The 25,913-nt window shown below is 44.7% G+C and overlaps 1 protein-coding gene across 3 annotated transcripts in view; it reads right to left on the bottom strand.

The window, feature by feature from the left end:
- The window catches only part of SYT14 (synaptotagmin 14), a 162,436-nt gene that overhangs the window by 21,093 nt on the left and 115,430 nt on the right, over positions 1-25,913 (bottom strand). For all 3 annotated transcript variants that reach the window (XM_073553429.1, XM_073553428.1, XM_073553427.1), the window contains 2 exons: positions 20,627-20,898; positions 9,524-9,976 (listed from right to left, as the gene is read on the bottom strand). In XM_073553429.1, the coding sequence (XP_073409530.1) occupies positions 9,524-9,976; positions 20,627-20,898 (725 nt within the window). The remainder of the gene's footprint in view (positions 1-9,523; positions 9,977-20,626; positions 20,899-25,913) is intronic.

The following is a 25,913-nucleotide window of genomic DNA, read 5'->3' on the forward strand; positions in this document are numbered from 1 at the left end:
ACAGTGCATTAAATAGTGGCCGCACTGCATGGATGAGTAACCACAGTGCATGGATCGGTGACCACACTGCATGGATCGGTGACCACATTGCATGGATCAGTGACCACACTGCATGAAATGGTGGCCACACAGCATGGATGAGTGACCACAGTGCATGGATCGGTGACCACAGTGCATTAAATAGTGGCCGGACTGCATGGATGAGTGACCACAGTGCATGGATCGGTGACCACACTGCATGAAATGGTGGCCACACTGCAAGGTTGAGTGACCGCACTGCATCGATGGGTGACCATACTGCATGGAATGGTGGCCGAACTGCGTGGATGACTGACCGCACTGCATGGATGGGTGACCATACTGCATGAAATGGTGGCCGAACTGCGTGGATCAGTGACCACATTGCATGGATCGTGACCGCACTGCATGGATGGGTGACTACACTGCATGAAATGGTGGCCGCAATGTATTGATCGGTGGCCACACTGCATAGATCAGTGACCACACTAAATGGATCAGTGACTATACTGCATGGATCATGACTGCACGGATCAGCAGCTGTGGCGCCCCTGAGGCTCAGTTGTCACAGAGGTACTGCACCTCCTCCTGAGAAGTGGTATCCCACCATCCAGGTAAGGTGGAGACTCCTGACCACACTCCAACACCTGCACCCCACACCACAAAGTAGTGTAGCAAAGCACCTTCGGCGGCTCCCTGCTTGGAGTATAGCAAAGCACCCACTGGTGGCTCCCTGTTTGGAACACGAAACTTGCTGGGAGGTGGGTGGAGTTAGTTCACATTACAAGGAGCGGGAAGAGTTTAGGATTAGAGGTCAGTTGGTTAGAGAGTTGGAGAGAAGAAGATCCCTGGAGAGAGGGATAGATGGATGTGGAAGTGCGGCAGCAGATCCCAGTGATCTGGGTCTGCTGGCACGGGAAAGGAAGAGAGAAAGCAACGTAGAATGAAAGCCTGATTCTCCATAGAAAGAAAGATTAGTACGGAACGTGAGGAGTAAAAGAGAACAGAGGACGTGGGTTAGAAGAGAACCCTTCCTAGAAGTTCTAAGCTCAAGGCCGGGGCCCGGTCCCCGAGGTTATATGGATACTAATGGTCCTGCAGCAGACACCAGAGGAATAGAAGTAGTGACCACTTTATTCCCACACAAGACTTGGGGGCACAACAGCAACTGGATAGTGAGCCGGGACTTAGTAGCAAGGAGTCCCCGAAGCAGGCTACAGCTGTCTGCCGTACAAGTAGAGTTCATAAGAACATCGGACAGGAGGTACTCCAGTGTAACTCAGTACTAGGAGTACTTCACTTAAAGGCACTATAAGAGGAGACGTTCAGAAAGACACATGTTGGCGGGGTGTTGGAAAGGAGCATTCCATCTGGCCTGGAGGTTGACTGAGTCCCTGACCCGGAGGACACGGCACGGAGGCAGGCACCTGTTTGTACGACAGACTGTGAGTAAAGCTTTGGAACTACATGCCCTGGTGTCCTCCACTTATTCCTGCGCCAACCTGCCCAGCACGCTACATCCCCTGCGCCAGACACTACACCATCTACGTGTCACTTCACTTACTCTGTCCTGGGACTACAGCCCTGCCTGTGGAGGGCTATAACATCATTGCTGTACCACACCATCTGTCCCAGAGGATCTGTCTGCAGCGTCGGCTTACATCTTCATTGCCGAACACCACAGGTGGCGTCACAAATCACTTATAAATTTTCATCACCATAAGCACACTGAAACAACCCCTTTTACAATGGTCACCCAGGGCCACGGGCCGGGTCACATTCGCCGTGACATCTCCCATTGAAGCTCATCGGGCCCGGTACCGAGTACCCCACAGCCCTGGGTGTGAGGGCGACCCATTTTTGGCATCACGAACAGGATGATGAGACCCAATGCCATCGGGTTCTGTGTGCCTAAGATTCAAATCTTTTGAAAATGTGCAGAAGACCCAATTTAATAGACAGTAAAATGAACATTAAAAATGGCCGCCAGTGCGGTATAGAAGGGCTTAACAATATGGGTGGTCCTAAGAAAAGAGCGCGGACTGTCCTAGGCCTCCCCTGTCTGAACTTCTATGCGACAGCAACATGGCCCACCCCCGAGGGGTTCGTATACTGGCTTGGTATGGAGGAGTTGGAAGAAGACTCCGCCCCCAGAAGGAGGAGCGGAAGCCAGTGGCGGGAAAAGAACCCAGGGAGGAGGAAGAACGCCAGGACACCATGATGGAAGAAGGAAAGAAGCCAGAAGAACGGGGGGAGGAAAGGCAGCTTGTCCCCAGGCTGCCCCTGCGGAGTAAACGACCGCTGAGACACCCTCTGCAGCGCCTGTCACCACCTCGAAGTAGATATTGTCACTGGCTGAGGCCTGCCCGGAGGAGGTATATGAGGGTTCCGGAGCAGAATGGAGAACCGGGACCGCGTCCCCGTCTGGACCAGGCGCGACCGCGCGGGCCCCTGCCGACGGCCTTGGCAGGAACCAACCTTGCCCCTGGCCGGATCCAGCTGCGACCTGCCCCGCCGGCAACTCCGGGAATTGCGGCCGCCGCTGCGCACTGCCATGCACCTGTACCGGGACCGGAGCCTCATCAGGGAGCGCAAGGTATGATTACCGCTCCGGACCTGACCTTGGTGTTAGGAACCGAGCCAATGAATCGGAATGGCCTGATTGACCCTCGCCGGTGGCCTCAGGCTACGGTACCCATAACTGAGGTCCCGATGGAACTGGAGGAGGACGATCCAGTGGTGCCGGCGATAACACCTGCTGAACCGCTGGCAGCAGCCGAGGTACCCCGGGAAATCGCTGACACGCCATCCCCCCCAGGCAGTCGACGTCTCCATGGCCCTTTCGATTACCCCGACCAGTCCTAATCTCACCCTTTGGGAAGCAGAGTATCTGCGATTAGCAAACAATCAACAACAAGATGAGGACACCCAGAGCATCTCCCCTGGAAGCAGCCCAAGCAATCAGCTTTCAGAAATCCAGGAGGGGATAACCAGCCATGATGTTGATCTAAACTAACTTTTGTTGCCCAGGAGGGTATTAGCAAGTTCCAGTTTTTCTATTTTTGATTAAGATGTTTATTTGTTGATCCTGTTGTTGCCCAGTTTTATTGGCAGCGTACTTCATACTTGAACTGTGGAGATCATGGACGCTGAGTGATCCAGAACTGTAAATGTAAGGTGCTCTCTCTTGGTTTTACATAGGAACCTTTCCCTTGGAAGAAGGACTACCTCGTTATAAGGACATTTCCAGACATGATGGCTGCACCAATGACTATTCTTTGCACTTATGAATAATGCTTAGTATTTTTGAACAAGAAACTAGAAAGTGATAATGTGTAGTAACAGTATTAATGACAGATTTTATAAGGTCCAATGGAGAAAGAAATATAGAGAATGTTTTACAATACATGAATAAAGATGTGAAAATTGGGTAAAAGGATGCAGGTGACAAACCGGGTGTTGACGGTTGTCACTCCTTAAGAAAGTAGAAAATGTGACAGATAACAAAGAAAAGAAATGTGGTGTTAGAAAATGTGTTACCCAAGCTGATAGTGAATTTGCTCCATAGCACATTAAAATTGGGTAGCATAACTTTAAATATAGATACAGTTAAATTGTTTGCAACGTTCAAGAAACAGTGCCTCCCACATTGGGAAGTTTAGTATAAGACCTGTTTATTATGCAATATAAAATTTTTGTATGTTCCTGTATTGTCAACTGTGTTTGCCTTGCAGCCCGCGTACGTGCTGTGTTTAACGGGGGTATGTGGCGCCCCTGAGGCTCAGTCGCCACAGAGGTACTGCACCTCCTCCTGAGGTGTGGTATCCCACCATCCAGGTAAGATGGAGACTCCTGACCACACTCCAACACCTGCACCCCACACCACAAGGTAGTGTAGCAAAGCACCTTCGGCGGCTCCCTGCTTGGAGTATAGCAAAGCACCCATTGGTGGCTCCCTGCTTGGAACACGAAACGTGCTGGGAGGTGGGTGGAGTTAGTTCACATTACAAGGAGCGGGAAGAGTTTAAGATTAGAGGTCAGTTGGTTAGAGAGTTGGAGAGAAGAAGATCCCCGGAGAGAGGGATAGATGGATGGAAGTGCGGCAGCAGATCCCAGTGATCTGGGTCTGCTGGCACGGGAAAGGAAGAGAGAGAGCAACGTAGACTGAAAGCCTGATTCTCCAAAGAAAGAAAGAAAGATTAGTACGGAACGTGAGGAGTAAAAGAGAACAGAGGACGTGGGTTAGAAGAGAACCCTTCCTAGAAGTTCTAAGTGCAAGGCCGGGGCCCGGTCCCCGAGGTTGTATGGATGCTAATGGTCCTGCAGCAGACACCGGAGGAATAGAAGTAGTGACCGCTTTATTCCCACACAAGACTTGGGGGCACAACAGCAACTGGATAGTGAGCCGGGACTTAGTAGCAAGGAGTCCCCAAAGCAGGCTACAGCTGTCTGCCGTACAAGTAGAGTTCATAAGAACATCGGACAGGAGGTACTCCAGTGTAACTCAGTACTAGGAGTACTTCACTTAAAGGCACTATAAGAGGAGACGTTCAGAAAGACACATGTTGGCGGAGTGTTGGAAAGGAGTATTCCATCTGGCCTGGAGGTTGACTGAGTCCCTGACCCGGAGGACATGGCACAGAGGCAGGCACCTGTTTGTACAACAGACTGTGAGTAAAGCTTTGGAACTACATGCCCTGGTGTCTTCCACTTATTCCTGTGCAAACCTGCCCAGCACCGCTACATCCCCTGCGCCAGACACTACACCATCTACGTGTCACTTCACTTACTCTGCCCTGGAACTACAGCCCTGCCTGTGGAGGGCTATAACATCATTGCTGCACCACACCATCTGTCCCAGAGGATCTGTCTGCAGCGTCGGCTTACATCTTCATTGCCGAACACCACAGGTGGCGTCACAAATCACTTATAAATTTTCATCACCATAAGCACACTGAAACAACCCCTTTTACAATGGGAGCCCAGGGCCACAGGCCGGGTCACAGCCGCCGTGACATCTCCCACTGAAGCTCATCGGGCCCGGTACCGAGTACCCCACAGCCCTGGGTGTGAGGGCGACTCACAGCCACACTGCACGAACCATGACCACACTGCATGGAACTGTGAGCACACTACATGAAATGGTGGCCACTTTGTGTGGATCAGTGATCACAATGTATGGATCGGTGACCACACTGTATGGATCAGTGACCACATTGCATGGATTGGTGACCACACTGCATAGACTATGACCGCACTGCATGGACTCCATGCTGCGCTCCATACAGTTTTTAAACCATATGGAATAAAAAGATTGTGCACAAACAGTGTACAACCCTCTCATCTCTTCCGTGGGACACAACTACAATATTATTTCCTTTTTTTCGCAAAGAAAAAAAGTAAAATGGACCAGATCTTCCATCAGGGCGGCCACGTCTGAAGTTTTGACAGATGCAATGGCACCGACACGTCGGAGCGTCACTGATGGAGAGTGACACATTTTCTCGGTAGGAAATCTTGAGCTTATGTGACCTGCTTAGGAGGACGCTGAGCTAAATAAGAGATAGGAGTGCAAGAAAACATGGAAGTAGACGATACCAGTAAAAAAGTACTACGGATCATACACACACAGCACGGCACATGTGTGGATGTTACTGGAGATGCAAACAGTGGCATGTAAAAGTTTTGGCATCCCTGGTCAAAATCACCGTAAATGTGAACAGTTAAGCAAGTTGAAGATGACATGATCTCTAAAGGCCTAAAGTTAAACAAGAATTAAAAATATTGTCAGAACAGGGCTTTTCCTAAAAGCGGAAAACCCTTTTAAATCCAGGTGTCAACTATGATTGTCTAAAAAGATCTTTCATGTAAAAAAAAGAATGAAAATAATTTTTTTAAGTTTTTGCTACCCCATCTGAAAGCAGAATGATCTAGGGGCTGAGACCCTGATTCCAGCAATGTGTCACTTACTGGGCTGCTGGAGTCAGTTTTGATAAACTCACAGTTTTTTTATGCTGCAGATCTAACAGTTCTCTAAATGCTGAGCTCAGTATAACCCTGCCCACACCAATGATTGGCTGCTTTTTGTGAAGCTGCCAATCAATGCTGGTGGCTTGGTTATACAGAGCTCAGCTTTCAGAGATCTGTGGCAGATAACATATGGATTTTATCAAAACTGCAGAAAGCAGCACAGTAAGTGACATCGTTGGAATCAGGGTCTCGACACCTACATTAAGCTACTCTCAAATTAGGTGTCAAAAACCTGGTGTTAGATTCCATTTAAGCAGAAAGCAGATATACTACAATATAAGTATTCAGAAATAAAGTTTCCAGACTGAGTTCCTTCATCATACGTTAACAACATCACATTCAGCATTTCCTACTCCCACACTACCTCCTCATCTCGCCCTCTGTCTATTGGTGTCCCTCAAGGCTCTGTCCTAGGACCCCTTCTCTTCTCAATCTATACCCTTGGCCTGGGACAACTCATAAAGTCCTATTGCTTACCATCTACATGCTGATGACACTCAGATCTACCTCTCTGACTCAGATGTCACCTCTCTGCTGTCCAGAATCCTAGAGTGTCTGGCCCATATTCTCCTTCTCCTCACGCATCCTCAAGCTCAATGCGGACAAATCTGAACTAATTATCTTTCCTCCATCTCGCATACCTTCCCTACCTGATCTATCTACCACAATAAATGAAATCATACTTTCCCCTATCCCGGAAATCCACTGCCTGTGCGTTTTGACTCTGCCGTGTCCTTCAAACTGCACATCCAAGCTCTCGCCACCTCCTGTCGTCTCCAGCTCAAAAACATTTCCAAAATCCGTCCTCTACCAAAATGCTTGTGCATGCCCTAATCATCTCCCACCTCGACTACTGCAACATCCTCCTCTGTGGCCTACCTTCTAACACTCTCGCACCCCTCCAGTCCGTCCTTAACTCTGCTGCCCGACTAATTAATCTCTCTCCTCGCTACACTCCTGCTTCCCCTCTTTGCAAATCCCTTCACTGGCTCCCAATTTCCCAGCATATCCAGTTTAAACTACTAACACTGACCTACAAAGCCATCCATAACCTTTCTCCTCTGTATGTTTCTGAAGTAATCTGTGAATATCTTCCCTCACGTAATCTCCGGTCCTCCCAAGATCTCCTTCTCTCCTCAACACTTATTTGCTCCTCACCCAACCGCCTCCAAGACTTCTCCTGAATAGCCCCCATCCTCTGGAATTCTGTGCCCCAACACGTCTGGTTATCCACCACATTTGGATCCTTCAGATGGAACCTGAAAACCCACCTCTTCATAAAAGCTTACAACCAGTAATGACCACACGACCACCTCAACATCATCGGAGCTAATGCAACCCCCAACCTACTGTCTCCTTCCCCACCATCCTGTAGAATGTAAGCCCGCATGGGCAGGGTTCTCTCCCCTCTGTACCAGTCTGTCATTGTTAGTTTGTTTACTGTAAGTGATATTTGTATTTTGATGTAACCCCGTCTCATGTACAGCACCATGGAATTAACGGTGCTATATAAATAATAATAAATTTGGCCTAAAACTATTTGAAAAATTGCACAATTTTTGCACAAATGCGAGTCGGCTTTTAGCGTTTGCAACAGTTTTTTTCAAAACGGATTTATTTGGAGGCCTCCATCATAATCTACCTGTCAAAAGAGGCATAAATATAGACACAATTAGACTTCAGTTCATGACTGGAGTACATTTTTGATACACCAACTTCATTAAAGGGTAATTATCAACTTCACAGATTGGATATTTTCGGATAGAGCTTGTAAAAACACTTTTGTAATTTGCTGTAGCCGTTCTTCAAATATTATCACTTTTTTGTATACAGCTTGTTGCCTCAGTGACCGACCAACACTGCTGTCTAGCAGCAATGGCCAAACATGCACAGTGCTTACAAGCTCTTTCCTGTTCTGCTTGTAAACGCTATTAGGCTAGTTTCACACTAGCGTATGGCAGAGCTACGGAGGGATGTGGACGTCCTCAGTGAAGCTCCGCCCACTGCCGCACCTCCTCCGTTCAGCTCCGCCTACGTCGGCATGCGGCGTGCGTACTCTATCTTTAGCATTGGGTATGCAGGCCATGCCGATGTATGCGGATGCCTCCACATGCGTCGTTTTGACAGTGCAGTGACCGCAACAAAATCCAACATGTTGCGTTCGGCGCAGGTCGCCGCACCATCAAAACGACGCATGCGGAGGCATCCGCATACATCGGCATGGCCTGCATACCCAATGCTAAAGATTGGGTATGCAGGCCGCATGTCGACGTAGGCGGAGCTGAATGGAAGCGCGGCAGTGGGTGAAGCTTCACAGAGGAAGTCTGCATATCTCCGCAGCTCTGTCATATGCTAGTGTAAAACTAGCTTTAGACAGCCACAACACATTCAGGGATGGCCTGTTTGCTAGACAATCTCTGCATGTGTTGCTCCTGTCAGACTTGCAGCCTCGAGGACTCGAACATGTCTTTCGAGCACGCCCAAGACACTCGGTGAGCACCCGTGCATACTCAGATAACACCTTATCCAAGCACATTCACTCATCACTAGTCCTTAGTGATCTACAAGCCGTCATTCGCTTTATAGATGTTTTTCTTTAATTTTTGGCTAAAAAAATTATATTTTTTTTTATTTAAAACCCCTTTTAATCTACATAATTCTATTAAAATAGGAGGTCGTAATCCAAATTAATCTTCATCTGGAAAGTAAAATGATTCTTAATTCAGAGTACAGTCTCTGTTTAAAGGGAATCTGTCACCTATTTTTTCAACTATCAGCTGCCGGCACCACCATCAGGGGCTTCTCTACAGCATTCTGTAATGCTGTAGATAAGCCCCTGATATAACCTGAAAGATAAGAAAAACTAGTTATATTATAGTCAACCAGGGGCGGTCCGGGTGCGGTTTTGGTCCGATGGGTGTCGTGGTCCGGTCCGGCGCCTCCCATCTTCTAACGGTGACGTCCTCTTCTTTGCTTCCCATCGCGGCTGCTGCGCTGGCGCACTGCTCTGCTCTATTGAGGGCAGAGCAGTGTCCTGCAGTGGGCAGACGCCGGACCTCTCTGACCTTTCCCGGCGCCTGCACACTGCAGTATTCTGCTATGCCCTCAAGAGGGCAGAGCAGTGCGCCTGCGCAGCAGCCGCGACGGGAAGCAAAGAAGAAGACGTCATCGCTAGAAGATGGGAGGAGCCGAACCCGGACCGCGACACCCATCGGACCGAAACCGGACACCCGGACCGCCCCTTGGTGAATATAATATAACTCGTTTTTCTTCTCTTTTAGGTTACATTGGGGGCTTATCTACAGCCTTACAGAATGCTGTAGATAAGCCCCTTGATGGCGGTGGCCACAGCTGATAGTCGAAAAAATAGGTGACGGGTTCCCTTTAACAGAAAATCAAATTATCATTTATTAATTTTCTTTTAATTTTGCAATAACTTCCCCGAAAAAAAAAAAGACTCGCTTCTAAGACTTACCGAGAAACTGTAGGCCGGCTCTAAAATTACCGGGATGGACAGCTTTCCTTGGAGATTCAGCTTCGTAAGGTAAAATACCTTCTCCCCGACAATCCTTTCTTTTTTCATCCGACGAAGCAAGTAAAGTCTGAATCGCACGGCGTAATTTGCAATCATTTCCGATTCTATATGATTAAAGTTGAAGGTCTCCGTGAACATTGGGCAAGGTCCCTTCTGAACGCCGGTTTTGGTTCTCTGTTTTTTCATGGGTAACAAAACAAGATGGACCTGCCAGGAATTACTATTCCCAGTCCTGTTGTGTGTGGGCAGATCGGTGACAGCTGTCACAGTGACAAGAAGTTTCTGCTCTTGTGAATCATAGTCAAAAGTTACATCCAACGTGCCGTATTTAGCTACTGGCTCTGGATCAAAAGACTTAGGAAGCTGTGAAGATGATCCTCTGGCTGACAAATCCTACGGAAAAAAAAATGTAAAAAAATAGGAGTATGCTTGTATTTATTGCATTTTGCTTTTAGATCTTTAGAACAAAAAAAATAAAATAAAAAATAACAAAAAAATTAAAAAATATATATGTCAGTAAATTGGATAAAGAGCAAAATAAAATAAAAAAAAAAAATAACCAGATAACAAGAGCTGAAAATAAACCTTCCAGAAATCCATGGAATATATTATAGCTTATTCTTCCCTGAGCTAAGAACTTGTCAAAAATGACTACTAAGTATACCCCGAATTAGTGTTATAGCCTCAGGACGTTTCACATCACTTGGGAATTTGCAGAAGAGACGTAGATTGGCACTCGGAGGAGCTTTGCTACATTTTCGTCAATGGAGAAATTATTAATTAATTGCCGGGGTGTGAAGGAACGCACCGGGTGCTGTTTTACAGTGTGTGTAGTTTGTAGGGTTATTATCACGGGGTTTGTGCAAATTGAAGATTTTGCACCTTCGATAACGATCTGAGAATTGTTACATGGAGGGAAACCAGGAAAAAAAAAATGCAAATTTTTTCACCTTAAATTTGGCAATAAATGTATCTAATAATAATCGGTGCTGGGATAAGGTGTTATCCATGCTCGGATGCTAACCGAGTTTCTTTGGCGTGCTCGAAAAATATGTTCCGAGTTCCCGCTGCTGCATGTCTCGAAGCTATTCGACAGCCACAAGACATGCAGAGATTGGCTAACAAAAAGGCAATCCCTGCATGTGTTGCGGCTGTCGAAACAGCAGTGAGACTTGCAGCCGCGGGGACTCGAACATATTTTTCGAGCACGCCGAAGACATTCGGTTAGCACCTGAGCATGCTCAGATAACACCATATCCAAGCACGTTCACTCATCCCTAATAATAATGTCTGCATCAGGACAGGGCGATTTTTCGCTTTTATGCTTTTGCTTTTTCCTCGTCTTCTTCGAAGAGCCATAACTTTTTTACTTTTCAGTCCACATAACCATATTACGATTATCTTCGCTACGAGTTGTAGTTTTGATTGATACCTTTCCTTTTACCAAATAATGTACTGAAGGACTATAAAAAAACACCAAAAGAAAAAACGAAGTGTGGTGCAATGATGAAAAAAAAATGCATTCCCGCCATTATTTATTTATTACTGCCCTCTTTACGGCGTTTATTGCACGGTAACAATGACCTGGCAACACAATTCTTCAGGTCCATACAATCACGGCTATCACGGCTATACAACACTTATAATTTTCTTTTTTTTATCATGAACATTGCACAAAAATAATTGGTTTGTTTCGCGCCACTTTCTGAAATGAGTAACTTTTTTACTGGTTGAGGGTTTTATGGGTGGCAAGCTCAAGGTTTTTTTAATCACTTTTTATTGCATTTCTTTTTTAGGAGTAAATAAAAAAAAGTAATTTATAGAATTTTGATTGTTATTTTATTTTCAAGCTTTACTGTTTGGGTTTATTATTTATTTATTATGCTTTGCTTATCTTATCTTTGCGCTATCTTATTCCGCAGTGCTTTACATACATTATCATCATACAATCCCTATCAGTATGTCTTTGGAGTGTGGGAGGAAACCGGAAAACCCGGAGGAAACCCACGCAAACACGGGGAGAACATACAAACTCCTTGCAGATGTTGTCCTTGGTGGGATTTGAACCCAGGACCCCAGAACTGCAAGACTGAGCCACCGTGCTTATTAATTTTACAATTTCACAGTACAAAGTTTTACCGTCGCCGTGATGAACAATTATTATTATTTTTTTAATCATTTCTTTATTTTTAAATTGGGAAAGGGGGTGATTTAAACTTTTATATTTTTTATTTCTTGAATGTTTAAAAACAAAGGAAAAAAACACAAAAATTATCATATACCATAAAGCAAGTAAATTAGTGATAGTACATATAAATAAAATAGGGTACTTAGTTAACAATATTTTGATTAAAAAAAAGTATAAAAGAGATCCAACCACGACAAGGTGACCCAATTGGGATGGTTCTGTCCTGTCTTTAGTATTAAAAACCTCTCCTTGTGTCAAACGGCGCCAAGTAATCCACCTGCATAGCTCCCCATGGATGGGTGTCTCAGTCAGCCCCTGTCGCTGGTGTCGTTTGACACAAATTTTAATAATAGAGACACGTTAGGACCATCCTGATGGGTACACCTTGTCGCGGGATACCTTTTATGTTTTCTTTATCGAAATAGGGTTAACTAAGTAACTATTTACATGTACTAGTACCATTTACTTTCTGTAGGGTATATGCTCATTTTTGTTTTTTTGCTTGGGTATTTTCTATGAAATGGCCACAGTGTGAACATACTCTTACTCTTTGTATACCAGCTTATAATCCAGCTCAGTTTTTTTGTTTTCTTTAATATTTAAAATAATAAGAAAAAAAAAATTTTCACATTATTTTTAAGTCCCCCTGGTGGAATCTGTAATCAGAGCTAGTCAGCACGTGTCGTGTATAGAGAAGGCTTAGCTCCTGAGCCCGATACATACATGCGCATCCTAATGCTGATATACACGTGTCGTGTATAGAGGAAGGCTCAGCTCCTGAGCCCGGTACATACATGCGCATCCTAATGCTGATATACACGTGTCGTGTAAAGAGAAGGCTCAGCTCCTGAGCCCGATACATACATGCGCATCCTAATGCTGATATACACGTGTCGTGTATAGAGAAGGCTCAGCTCCTGAGCCCGATACATACATGCGCATCCTAATGCTGATATACATGTGTCGTGTATACAGAAGGCTCAGCTCCTGAGCCCGATACATACATGCGCATCCTACTGCTGATATACATGTGTCGTGTATAGAGAAGGCTCAGCTCCTGAGCCCGATACATACATGCGTGTTATGATGAGTCACCGAAGGAGGAAAAAACAAAATACCAGCTAAGTCCAGAAAAACCAGAGAGGTTGGCAGCTATCGGATTGCAGACCCCTGAACCTATCCACAACAACTAGCAGTAGCCGCGGGGGGTTCCTACGGTGCCCTAGACCCCTCGATCACAGCCGGAGAACTATATAGCCTAAAGACAGAAAGGGGAAAAACTAAACTGCCCCAGAGCAGACCCCAAAGCAATAGGCAGCCCCCAACATATAATGACGGTGAAGCAAGAAGAAAACACTAACACAGATAGAAAGATAGGTTAAGCAAATGATGGGGCCCAAGCTAACTACATAGGACAGGATAGGAAAGCTGCTGTCTGCCATCCGCAAAAACCCTATCAAAATGAGCCAACCGACTGATAGGAAAAACAGGCCCTGAAGTCGCTAGGCTTCAAAAGACTATATCAGCACTCAGGTATATTCTGACGACAGAGCAAAATATCAACAGATCAGAGACAAAAATGGAGTTCAGCTCACCCCCAGCCGGGGATGGCAGAACTCCCAAAAAACAAGGCAAAACAAAAACAAAACTGAAGAGTACAAAAAAGAGCAGAAAAACTTAGCTTTGAGATGCAGGAATCAGACTGGTCTCCAAGAATCCAGCAAGAAAATCACCAGCCAGGAAGAAGGGCGTCGGCAGCCTTATATCCAGTCCTCAATTCCAGCCACCCAGTCATCATCTAGCTGCCCAGGTGTTTGGTAATCAGCCTCACTACCTTCCTTCACCGGAGGAGGGAGTTCATCAGACCTCAATGGTGAAGGGAAAAATGAACTCACAACAGTACCTCCCCCTTGAGGAGGGGTCACCGAACCCTCATCCATGCCACCAGGGCGATCCGGGTGAGCCCGATGAAAGGCACGCACCAATCTTTCGGCATGAATATCAGAGGCAGAGACCCAGGAATTATCCTCCTGACCATAACCCTTCCACTTAACCAAATACTGGAGTCTCCGTCTAGCCAGACGGGAATCCAGTATCTTCTCTACCTCATATTCCATGTTACCTTCAACCAATATAGGGTCAGGAGGTGCCACCCCAGGAACTACTGGTTCAACAAACCTCTTCAACAAGGACTTATGAAACACATTATGAATTATAAATGTGACAGGAAGAGCCAACCGAAAGGAGACCGGATTAATAATCTCCAAAATCTTGTAAGGTCCAATAAATCTAGGCTTAAACTTAGGAGAAGCCACCTTCATAGCGATATTTTTTGATGACAGCCAAACCATATCACCCACCTTAAACTGGGGACCAACGGTCCTACGCCAGTTGGAAAACCGCTGGGCCTTTTCCTGGGAGAGAGACAACTTATCCACAACTTGGTCCCAGATCTGGTGCATTCTCTCCACCACAGTGTCAACACCTGGGCAGGCAGAAGGCTCCACCTGCCCTGAAGAAAATCGAGGGTGAAAACCAAAGTTACAAAAAAAAGTGACATCAAAGTGGCAGAACTAGCTCTATTATTTAAAGCAAATTCGGCCAAGGGCAAAAATGAAACCCAATCATCCTGATCGGCAGAAATAAAACATCTCAAATACGACTCCAAAGTCTGGTTTGTTCTCTCCGTCTGCCCATTGGTCTGAGGGTGAAACGCAGAGGAGAAGGACAACTGAATTCCCAGCTTGGAACAGAAAGTCCTCCAAAATCTAGACACAAACTGAACTCCTCTGTCAGATACAATGTTCTCAGGAATCCCGTGCAAGCGAACCACCTGTTGCAAAAACAAGGGCACCAACTCAGAGGAAGATGGCAACTTAGGGAGTGGTACAAGATGGACCATCTTAGAGAATCTATCACAAATCACCCAAATAACAGTCATTCTCTGAGAGACAGGCATATCAGAGATAAAATCCATTGAAATATGAGTCCATGGCCTCCTGGGCACCGGCAAAGGCATCAACAAGCCACTAGAGCGAGAACAAGGTTTAGACCGGGAGCAAGTCCCACAGGACTGCACAAAATTCCTGACATCATGAGACAAGGCGGGCCACCAAAAAGACCGACTCACCAGATCTCTAGTACCAAAAATACCTGGATGACCAGCCAATGCAGAGCAATGAACTTCAGACATCACTCTCTTCCTCCACTGGTCAGGAACATACAACTTTCCACTGGGACAACGCTCAGGTTTGTCCTCCTGAAACTCTTCCAGAGCATGTCTCAAATCGGGCGAGATGGCAGAAAGAACTACCCCCTCGCCTAAGATGGTAGCAGGCTTAGTCAAAACAGGAGAATCAGCAAGGAAACTCCTAGAGAGGGTGTCTGCCTTGACATTCTTAGTGCCCGGAAGAAAAGAGACCACAAAATCAAAACGTGTGAAAAACAAGGCCCACCTAGCCTGTCTAGGATTCAAGCGCTTGGCCGACTCCAGGTAAATCAAATTCTTGTGGTCAGTAAGGACCACGACTTGGTGTTTGGCTCCCTCCAACCAATGTCTCCACTCCTCAAATGCCCATTTCATGGCCAACAGTTCCCGATTCCCCACATCATAGTTACGTTCGTATGGGGAGAACTTTCGGGAAAAGAAAGCACAAGGATTCATTTTAGATGTCACAGGATCTTTTTGGGACAACACCGCTCCTGCACCAATCTCAGAAGCGTCCACCTCCACCTGAAACGGGAGTGAGACATCAGGTTGCCGCAAAACCGGAGCAGAGTGAATCTTCGCTTCAGCTCCTGAAAGGAAGAAACAGCCTCCGTAGACCAATTCAGCACATCAGCACCCTTCCTAGTCAAATCCGTCAATGGCTTGGCAATACCAGAAAAATTAGCTATAAGTTTCCGATAAAAATTAGCAAAACCCAAAAACTTCTGGAGGGCCTTCAAAGAAGTGGGCTGAACCCAATCATAAATGGCCTGTACCTTGGCCGGGTCCATTTCAATAGTTGACGGAGACAAAATAAATCCCAAAAATGAAATCCTCTGTACCCCAAAAAGGCATTTCGATCCCTTGACATACAGGGAATTCTCCCTCAAAATCCGGAACACAGTCCGAACATGTTCCACATGAGAGTCCCAATTCTTGGAGAAGATCAAAATATCATCCAGATAGATAATCAAAAATTTATCCACAAAGTCTCGGAATATATCGTTCATGAAGCACTGGAAGACAGAAGGGGCATTAGTGAGCCCAAAAGGCATCACCAGGTACTCAAAATGTCCCTCCGGAGTATTAAACGCCGTCTTCCATTCATCCCCATGCTTAATGCGAATAAGATTATACGCCCCCCTGAGGTCAAGCTTGGTAAACCAGCAAGCACCTTTAACTCTGGAGAATAGATCAGAAATCAGGGGTAACGGATACTGATATTTAACAGTAATTTTGTTGAGGGCACGATAGTCAATACAAGGCCTTAATGAACCATCCTTTTTAGCCACGAAAAAAAAAACAGCACCTAAGGGTGAAGAGGATGGTCTAATATGACCCTTCTCCAACGCCTCCTTAATATAGGATCGCATAGCCTCGTGCTCGGGTACAGATAAATTGAAAAGCCGACCCTTGGGGAATTTACACCCCGGGTTCAGCTCGATTGCACAGTCATAACTCCTATGAGGAGGCAAAGACGCAGACTCATTCTCACTAAATACATCATAAAAGTCAGCCAAATAGTCAGGAACATCATGCGACTTTGGAGAGGTGGAGAAAACAGGAGCATCACTAAGGGCACACAGACAACCCCAACTCACCACAGACAAAGATTTCCAATCCAGAACTGGATTATGGATTTGCAACCAGGGAAACCCCAGATCAATGGTATCATGCAAATTATGCAACACCAAAAATCTGAAATTTTCTTGATGGTCTGGGGCGACCCGCATTACCACCTGGGTCCAAAACTGAGGTTTATTCTTCGCCAAAGGAGTAGCATCAATACCCCTCAAAGGGATAGGCGTCCGCAGAGGTGTCATAGGAAACCCACAACGTTTAGCAAAATCCAAGTCCATCAGGTTCAGAGCTGCTCCTGAATCCACAAAAGCCTTGGCGGAAAATGTGGACAGGGAGCAGATCAGAGTAATTGCCAGAAGAAACTTAGGTTGAACACCACCCACAGAAAACGTGTGTGCACAACGTTTCTCTCGTTTAGGGCAGACAGAAATAATATGCGAGGCATCTCCACAAAAAAAACACAGCTTATTACGCCTTCTGAACTCCTGACGTTGCGCCCTAGACAAAACTCTATCACATTGCATAGGTTCAGACATTTGTTCAACAGGTGGCAACATCTCTCGTGTAGTTTTGCGTTCACGTAAACGCCGATCCACCTGAATGGCTAATGACATAGAATCGTCAAGACCAGAGGGAACAGGAAATCCCACCATAGTATCTTTTACGGCTTCTGACAAACCCTTCGGAAAGAGGGCTGCCAAGGCACCATCATTCCAGGTAGTAAGGACCACCCACTTTCGGAATTTTTGACAGTACAACTCTGCCGAATCCCGACCCTGGCTTAATGCCAACAGGGTCTTTTCAGCCTGATCAATAGCATTAGGTTCATCATACAACAACCCCAAGGCTTGAAAAAATGCATTCACATTATTCAGAATAGGATCATCAGGTTTCAAAGAAAACGCCCAATCCTGGGGATCGCTGCGCAGCAAAGAGATGACAATTTTAACCTGCTGCGCGGAGTTCCCCGACGAGTTAGGCTTCAAGGCAAAAAATAATTTACAATTATTCTTGAAATTCAAGAATTTAGACCGATCCCCCAAAAATACATCAGGAGTAGGAATCTTTGGTTCAGCAGCATGTGAATGAGCAAGATAGGCGGAAATTCCCCGCACTTCAGCAGCGAGCTGCTCCACACGATCAGACAATTGCTTCATCTCCATTGAGAGAAAAATTCCCCCTACGGCCTCAGAGATATAGAGGAAAAAATATGCACACAAAAAAAAAAAAAAAAAATTCTGACACTTTTTTCCTTTTTTTTTTTTTTTTTTTTACAATTCTGTCCTGCTATTGAGTACCCTAGGATCTGCGGTATGGCTGGTGATTCTGTTATGATGAGTCACTGAAGGAGGAAAAAACAAAATACCAGCTAAGTCCAGAAAAACTAGAGAGGTTGGCAGCTATCGGATTGCAGACCCCTGAACGTATCCACAACAACTAGCAGTAGCCGTGGGGGGTTCCTACGGTGCCCTAGACCCCTCGATCACAGCCAGAGAACTATACAGCCTAAAGACAGAAAGGGGAAAAACTAAACTGCCACAGAGCAGACCCCAAAGCAATAGGCAGCCCCCAACATATAATGACGGTGAAGCAAGATGAAAACACTAACACAGATAGAAAGATAGGTTGAGCAAATGATGGGGCCCAAGCTAACTACATAGGACAGGATAGGAAAGCCGCTGTCTGCCATCCGCAAAAACCCTATCAAAATGAGCCAACCGACTGATAGGAAAAACAGGCCCTGAAGTCGCTAGGCTTCAAAAGACTATATCAGCACTCAGGTATATTCTGAAGACAGAGCAAAATATCAACAGATCAGAGACAAAAATGGAGTTCAGCTCACCCCCGGCCGGGGATGGCAGAACTCCCAAAAAACAAGGCAAAACAAAAACAAAACTGAAGAGTACAAAGAAGAGCAGAAAAACTTAGCTTTGAGATGCAGGAATCAGACTGGTCTCCAAGAATCCAGCAGGAAAATCACCAGCCAGGAAGAAGGGAGTCAGCAGCCTTATATCCAGTCCTCAATTCCAGCCACCCAGTCATCATCTAGCTGCCCAGGTGTTTGGTAATCAGTCTCACTACCTTCCTTCAACGGAGGAGGGAGTTCATCAGACCTCAATGGTGAAGGGAAAAATGAACTCACAACACATGCGCATCCTAATGCTGATATACATGTGTCGTGTATAGAGAAGGCTCAGCTCCTGAGCCCGATACATACATGCGCATCCTAATGCTGATATGCACGTGTCGTGTATAGCGAAGGTTCAGCTCCTGAGCCCGATACATACATGCGCATCCTAATGCTGATATACATATGTCGTGTATAGAGAAGGCTCAGCTCCTGAGCCCGATACGTACATGCGCATCCTAATGATGATATACATGTGCATCAGTGTGCATGTATAATAATTAAAAAGACCAATTATTCTTCTGATCAACGAGAGAGATATGTCCCTGTGTTGGCTCGTCATCAGTGATGTGTATGAAAGGGGTCTGGCTGACCAGCTTATTTTAATAGCTAACCCAGCCCTTTTTTTCCATCTATGATAGAAAAGGAGGCTGGCTAAGCTATTAAAAGGAGCCATTCAGCCAGACCACTTCATACCCATCAGTGATGACGAGCTAACACAGGGACATATCTCTCTTCTTGAACCCAAGAAGAAGTGGAGCTGTGGAAAGGGGAAGTTCTCTGTCAAACACAAATGAAAATGTAGCCTTCAGGTCCAGTGCCAATATCTGAAAATCATGGAATATATATATATATATTTTTTTTTTTTTTAATATAAAGTACATTAGTAAACTGTATATTTTAATACAATTTTTTTTAAATAAATTTTTAGACTTTGTTACAGCTAATTTTCTTGGCCTAAGTCTTGCTTACTAATGGAAGTTGACATTTCAATCATTATTTTAATAACTTCCGAGATTAATTTTGCTTCTAATCTGGTCAATATTTACAGACAGGAGGAATCATAAATGAGCGCAGTTTGTGCTTGGGTAAACCTTTGACATTTACCAAATGGAGCACTGGGGGGGGGGGAAGAAATACACAAAAAAAAACCTTGATTAAAACATATTTAAATCTTCCGACCGGATGAGACCAGAAAAGTGAGACGGTAATAATTACTTGGCATTTTATTAATCTCTTGTTGTTTAATAATAGTCCTGTCTGCTTTAATCAAGCTGATATTCCAATTTATTATGCTGTGTGTGCACACATTGAGTATTTGCAGCAGATTTTTCTGTAGGAGAAAACGGAATGTTGGCAGGAAAACGTGCATTTTTGCCATGTTTTTTATGTATTTTTTTTTTTCAATATAAAATGCTGCAAAAAGCGCTGAAATAATTGACACACTGCAGATTTAATAAAAAAGCTCTGATGTTTCAAATCCGCGAGGAAAAAATAAAAAGCATGTGTATGAGATTTCAGGAATCATTCGCTTTGCAGGTACTGTAAAATGCTGCGTTTTTTTTCTACAGCAAAAGAGTGTGGAAAAAAAAGGCAAAAATGAAGCATGTGAACAAGCCCTCAGAGCAATTAGTAAATACAATAGAGCCCCTATTTCCTCTATTTTTTATTTATTACAGTATGGACCCCAGTAATTTCGATGAAAACTGAGCAATGATTAATTTTTACTACATGGCCCTACATCATGTTACCAGGGCACCTACAGTGCTGTTCATCCTGTGCTTCCTGGTTCATCACTTACATAACACTTAAAGGGCTTGTCCAGGCTTGGAGCTCACCATAGAGTGATTGCAGACTTGTGAATCTACACAGTGTGCATCGTGCACGCTGTCAGGATTCTCTGGTGCGTTTTGCATACTTCCAACTAGACGTGACCGGCTTTGTTCAATTCACGTCTAGTCGTGATGTGTCCGCCCATATGCAAATCGCGTTCTTCCCATCGCTGGCAGCATGTACACTGCATACTGTGAGGATTCACTAGTATGCAGTCACATACAGTCCCAAGCCTGAACAACCCCTTTAAGGCTGTAATACATTTTAGATATCTTTTTGTCCTACATGTGGCGAGTGACTACTACCTGCTCATGTATTACACACCTCTGGGCTCAGAACGGCTGTGCTATCGCTGGGGACATCTTCTTCGTAGCCTTTGTTCTGGAAGCTCTCTACTTCATGCCCCATACTCCCCTCACTGGGGCATTTATTGTAGGAGTATCTGGGACTGTTGCTACAATGTGTTAGTTCACATTTACTATCCCCGATTTCGGAAGGAGTACAGGAAAGGTGAGGAGTTGCAGAGTCGTCCTGGTAAGGTGGTGGCTGGAGCTCGTCTAGTGGCGGAGTCCTCCTCATTCTTTGGATGCTGTTAGCTGTAAATAAGCAGATCCATCAGTTCTGCAATCACTGGTAATCTCTCGGTTTAATAAACCACATCTTAGATCTATAAACCCTCTGACAGATGGAGAGACGCATTATATTTATTTTATAGCGCCCTTAAAGAGGACCTGTCACTTGCCATAAATATGTAATTTTTTTTTTCCTGGTGTAAATGTCGCTGCTCTAATGAATCCGGAGATCTTTTTCTTTTGTTCCTGCTCCTCTCCATTCCTGAGATATGGCCTCCTTAAAAGCAATATGTTAAGCCAAATGGGCGTGGTCCTCAGCTCTACTACGTGGCAGTCTACTTGAGGGCAACGCCCACTTGAATAAATAGCCTGGATTGATATACAGTGAAGAAGGTGCCATATCTCAGGAACGGACAGGAGCAGAAACAAAAGAAAAACATTGCCGGATTTGGGGGGGGAACAGCTGCATTTACACTGGATAAAAATTATGGCATCTAACAGGTCTTCTTTAATTTCAGGATGCTGGACATGCAAAAACAGATTTTACAGTTCTATATATAACATATGTACAACAATACGTAACATAAGTATACAACATAGGGTACCATAACCATGTTTAACTAAGCAACAGACTAGTACAAATGGCGAGAGGGCCCTGCCCACGAGGGCTTACAGTATACCAGGAAGGGTGAAGGAGACACACGTTGAGGGTAGAAGTTGCTCATATGGTGGAAGCAGGGTTATCGTAGCTCGTACCCATTCTTGGAACGATCAGTTTTCAGGTAGCGAATGTAGGCTTCGGCAGTAGGAGTGTTTGAACGGTTGGGGTAGTGAGTTTTGGAGTAAGGGGGAAGCACGGGAGAACCCTTGGGAGATGTTATTTGGGGAGCAGACAAGAGGAGAGCAAAGAAGGAAGACAGGAGATGGTATGTGAGGAAAAAGCGGAAGATTAGGGCAGAGATGTATTAAGAGGACAGGTTATGGACTGGAGAGTACAAGCGCTGAGGTAGCGGAAGATTAGGACAGAGGTGAATGGAGGAGATAGCTTATGGACTGGAGATTATGTGTAGGCCGACATCAAACACTTAGAACAGAGATGTCTGGAGGGGACACGTTGTGGACAACCTTGTAAGTCATTGCTAGTCATTTTTAACTGAATTCTCAAGCCAAAGGGAAGTGAAGAGATTTGGTGAGGGGTGATCCAGAAGAGTGATAAAGGGAGCGGTAAGTTAATTGTAATGGGCGTCAGAGAACTACACGGGAGGCCACTGAGAAAGTTGTCAGAGATAATGAGGGCATGCAATAACATTGGTGAAAATTATCAACTATTTTAAAACACCTTCAGAATTGGCCACATACGCTCCTCAGTACACCATACTGTGTCTCCAGACGTCTCCTGACTTTTCCTTCAGCCGGGGTGAATTATACTTTGTCTCTGGTAGGGTAGGTGAGTAGTATACTTTTTTTTTTGTTCAATTATTTTCTCACTCTCAAGTTCCGAGTTAGAATGCGTTTTAAAGTAGACAATAGAAACTAACCGACAGATATTCCAATATTTGCCAACGGACCCAATATTTACAGGACTCTTTGCATATACTGTAAGTGATGATCTGAGTTTAGAAGGACACGTCTGGGTTGTTTTGTGGATGGTCTCGCGGGATGGGACATGGCTTAAATGTTCCATTATTTGGGATACCAATACACTTCCTGATTATAGAGTTCCCGATCTTTCTCTTCCCTGATGTGTGCCGCTGGGGAAGAGTTGTGACAAACTCGTACTCTACATAACCGCCCAAATCAGCCATTTCTGCCAAGGTTCATGTAAAATGTATGGGAGACTCGAGGCACAGCTCACATTTTTACAAATTTGACAGAAGTACCTGACTTAACGACTACTCATCTTGTTTGCTAAGTGCAGACATGTATGTTTCTGAAGAGCTCACCATATACATTAATGACGCCCTAATAAGAGATTACGAGATATCTGCACGAGCACAGTCACTGGCGGGAAGCCTGTCACTCATCACATGGCAGTCTGCTGGGAAGACCAAGACGACAAAGAGAAGAGTTGGACAGGCTGTCAATAGATAGATGTCACTTCTTCGGCAATTAAGAGGCAATTATTACCTGGGGGGGGGGGGGGATCATCCTGCCAGATGTGGACTGACGTTTGTCTCTGGTGCATATTTAACTAAGAAGAAGTGACACCTTCAACATTGGGGATTGAGGCAGTTCAAGATGTTATGAAGCGACGATGTGACAAATGGGTAAAAGGAATGAGATTTAATTACGCTTTTGGATTGAGATTCTACTGATCCTGCTTAGAGCGCTCCGTAATTTGGCCTAAAAAAATTTCTTTGTGCATTTTTTTGCTTTAAATTCCACAGTGGAATCCTTATGTTTTGCATACAGATTTGCCGCAGATTTCATATCAGTCGTTGGGAAGGGTGAAATTTGCCGCTAAAATCCACTGAAAAAAACCCTCGAATGTGTCCACATTCCGCTCCGTTCCCGCAGAGTCGGGATAAGATGTAGTCCAATCACATCCGCTTTGCTGCTACTTTACATGGTCTTAGTCATTTCAGCAAATTTTTTCAAAAAATCGATAGTATAAGCGAATGTAAGAAGAGTTGCAATTTTGGAGAAATATGTTCTTTTATCCACTTATGAGCATCTTTTATCTTTCCCTGCCTCCCGCACCCATCAATCACTCCAAAAAACACTGCTAAAATCTGTCTTGGTCAAAACGAGACAGACTGGCAGCACAGTGAGGGATCACGTTACGTGCATATATCGATGTCTATAAAGAGGAAAAGGCCAAGACACGGCCATAGGGTGCTGTTGCTTTCTAGTAAGTGTTTTATGGCACCCCAGTGCTGAATTCACATCTACTCTGCTCAGTACTTCTATATAAAATCCTGCATGTTGCAGCAGGAGCCCCTCATGTCTCTGCATCTTAGGCATGGGAGACATCATAGCAGGTAGTCTCCTGCCCCCAGCTCAGAGACAACTGAAAATTACACAGTGGGTGCAGAGAGTAACATTAATATATGGCCGTAAATAGTGTTATCCTCATGTACACACATAACAGCTTATTGTTAACAGTCACCTGAAATGACAGACTTAATACCCAGTGCATCTGCTGCCCTCATATCTGGATGGAAATCCACAGTTTATTCAATAGATGTGAACATACCCTTCATTAGTCAATGTCCTGGTTCAACGAAGAAATATTTAATAGTATGTGCCAATGGGATTTCAGATATGAGAATATTAGGATTTGAGAGGCTCCCTCCATCACAATAAAGACATTAGTGGGGTTCTGACCAATAGGAGCCCCCCGGTTGTTAAAAAGTTGAGCTTTGCCCATTTGTCTCCCGTCAGCTCTTCTCTCATTTCTGGAGGCTCCATGATCAGCAAGGGGCACAGTGATTTCTGGTGAACACGTAGGCGCCTCCTGAAAGCTAGGAGAGAAATATTATCCTGCAGGGTATGTAAGGTGGGTGCTCCAGCTGAGACTATGCCATGAATCATGGCCCATGGTAATGAGCAACAAGATCCCTTAAAGGGATTGCAAGCTAAAAGTGAATGCCTGTCACTGCGGCTGGATAGATTACTTTTATTTTATTTATTTTTAGTCATTTATATAGCGCCATTAATTCCACAGCGCTTTACAGACATTATCATCACTGTCCCCAATGGGGCTCACAATCTAGATTCCCTATCAGAATGTCTTTTGGAATGTGGGAGGAAACCGGAGTTCCCGGAGGAAACCCACGCAAACACGGGGAGAACATACAAACTACAGATAGATAGATAGATAGATAGATAGATAGATAGATAGATAGATAGTAGCTAGATAATAGTTAGAATGATAGCTATATAAATAGCTATATAAATGACACATAGATAATAGATAAATAGTTGATAGATAATAAATAGATGATAAATGATAGATAATAGATAGATAGATAAAAATGGGGATAGAAGTATTCCAATTTCATAACAATAATGGTGTTTATTTGCCCAACATAGCAATGTGTCAATTCAGGGGAAGAAAGAAAGAAAGAAAGAAAGAAAGAAAGAAAGAAAGAAAGAAAGAAAGAAAGAAAGAAAGAAAGAAAGAAAGAAAGAAAGAGAACGAAAGAAAGAAAGAGGGGAAGAAAGAAAGAAAGAGATGAGAAATATAGCTAGAATTGTAATTAAAGACTGATAGTGAGATACATAGACAGATAACTAGATAAAGGTGAGATAGAACACAGACATATCGATAAGGACATGCATATATCGCTCTCCGATGATTGTTACACAGCCTTACTAGAAGATATGCTTTGATGCTGTGATAAAATGAGGGTGAGGGATACGCTGCGAGGAATCAGAAATGGATAGTTCAGTGTTTTCCAAGGAAACAGGAGATTTGTGATTGACACGGTTATTGTCTCAGTAAGTGGATACAATGGTTGTGAGTCACTCGGATCAACGCCATTACGTGTCCCCACGGAGCACAAACACCACTCTCTGCGTAGGTAGAGCACTGGTGAGAGTGGCATCATTATCTCCGATAAACAACGTGAAAAGAGAATTAAAAAGTGGAATAACTTCGGATGTTTGGGTCCCATAATGTGCAGAAAAAATACAATGTATCAGCCAGACGTTCTGCTTGATGTAAAGAGCTTACAAGATTCTACAATTTATAGAAATCTCCGCTAACCCTCGTGGGAGTCACAAGTTCTCCCAGAGAAATGAGAATTCACAGGATATACCAACTGGTAGCCCGAATGTGGCTCTCGCGTGCCTGCAGTGTGGCTCCAAAGGAAGGCATATTCTTCTGACCTGAGCTCCTATCCTTGTGAGGTGGATCCTCAAAGCCCTTGCTTTCAATGAGCGATTATTTTGCGGCACGGACACGGGCGTTGGGGCAGCAAGATGATCCAGTTGGAACAGCACAAGCCGATGCAGCAGGATGGAAACTGTAAGGAGCAGACCTGGATCCACGAGAAACGAATGAACAGAGCTGAAGTCATAGCACTTGTAGGTGT

This window comes from Dendrobates tinctorius, unplaced genomic scaffold, assembly GCF_039654945.1.
Source record: "Dendrobates tinctorius isolate UK_male_01 unplaced genomic scaffold, ASM3965494v1 ptg000201l, whole genome shotgun sequence".
In the NCBI taxonomy this organism is placed as follows: Eukaryota; Metazoa; Chordata; class Amphibia; order Anura; family Dendrobatidae; genus Dendrobates; species Dendrobates tinctorius.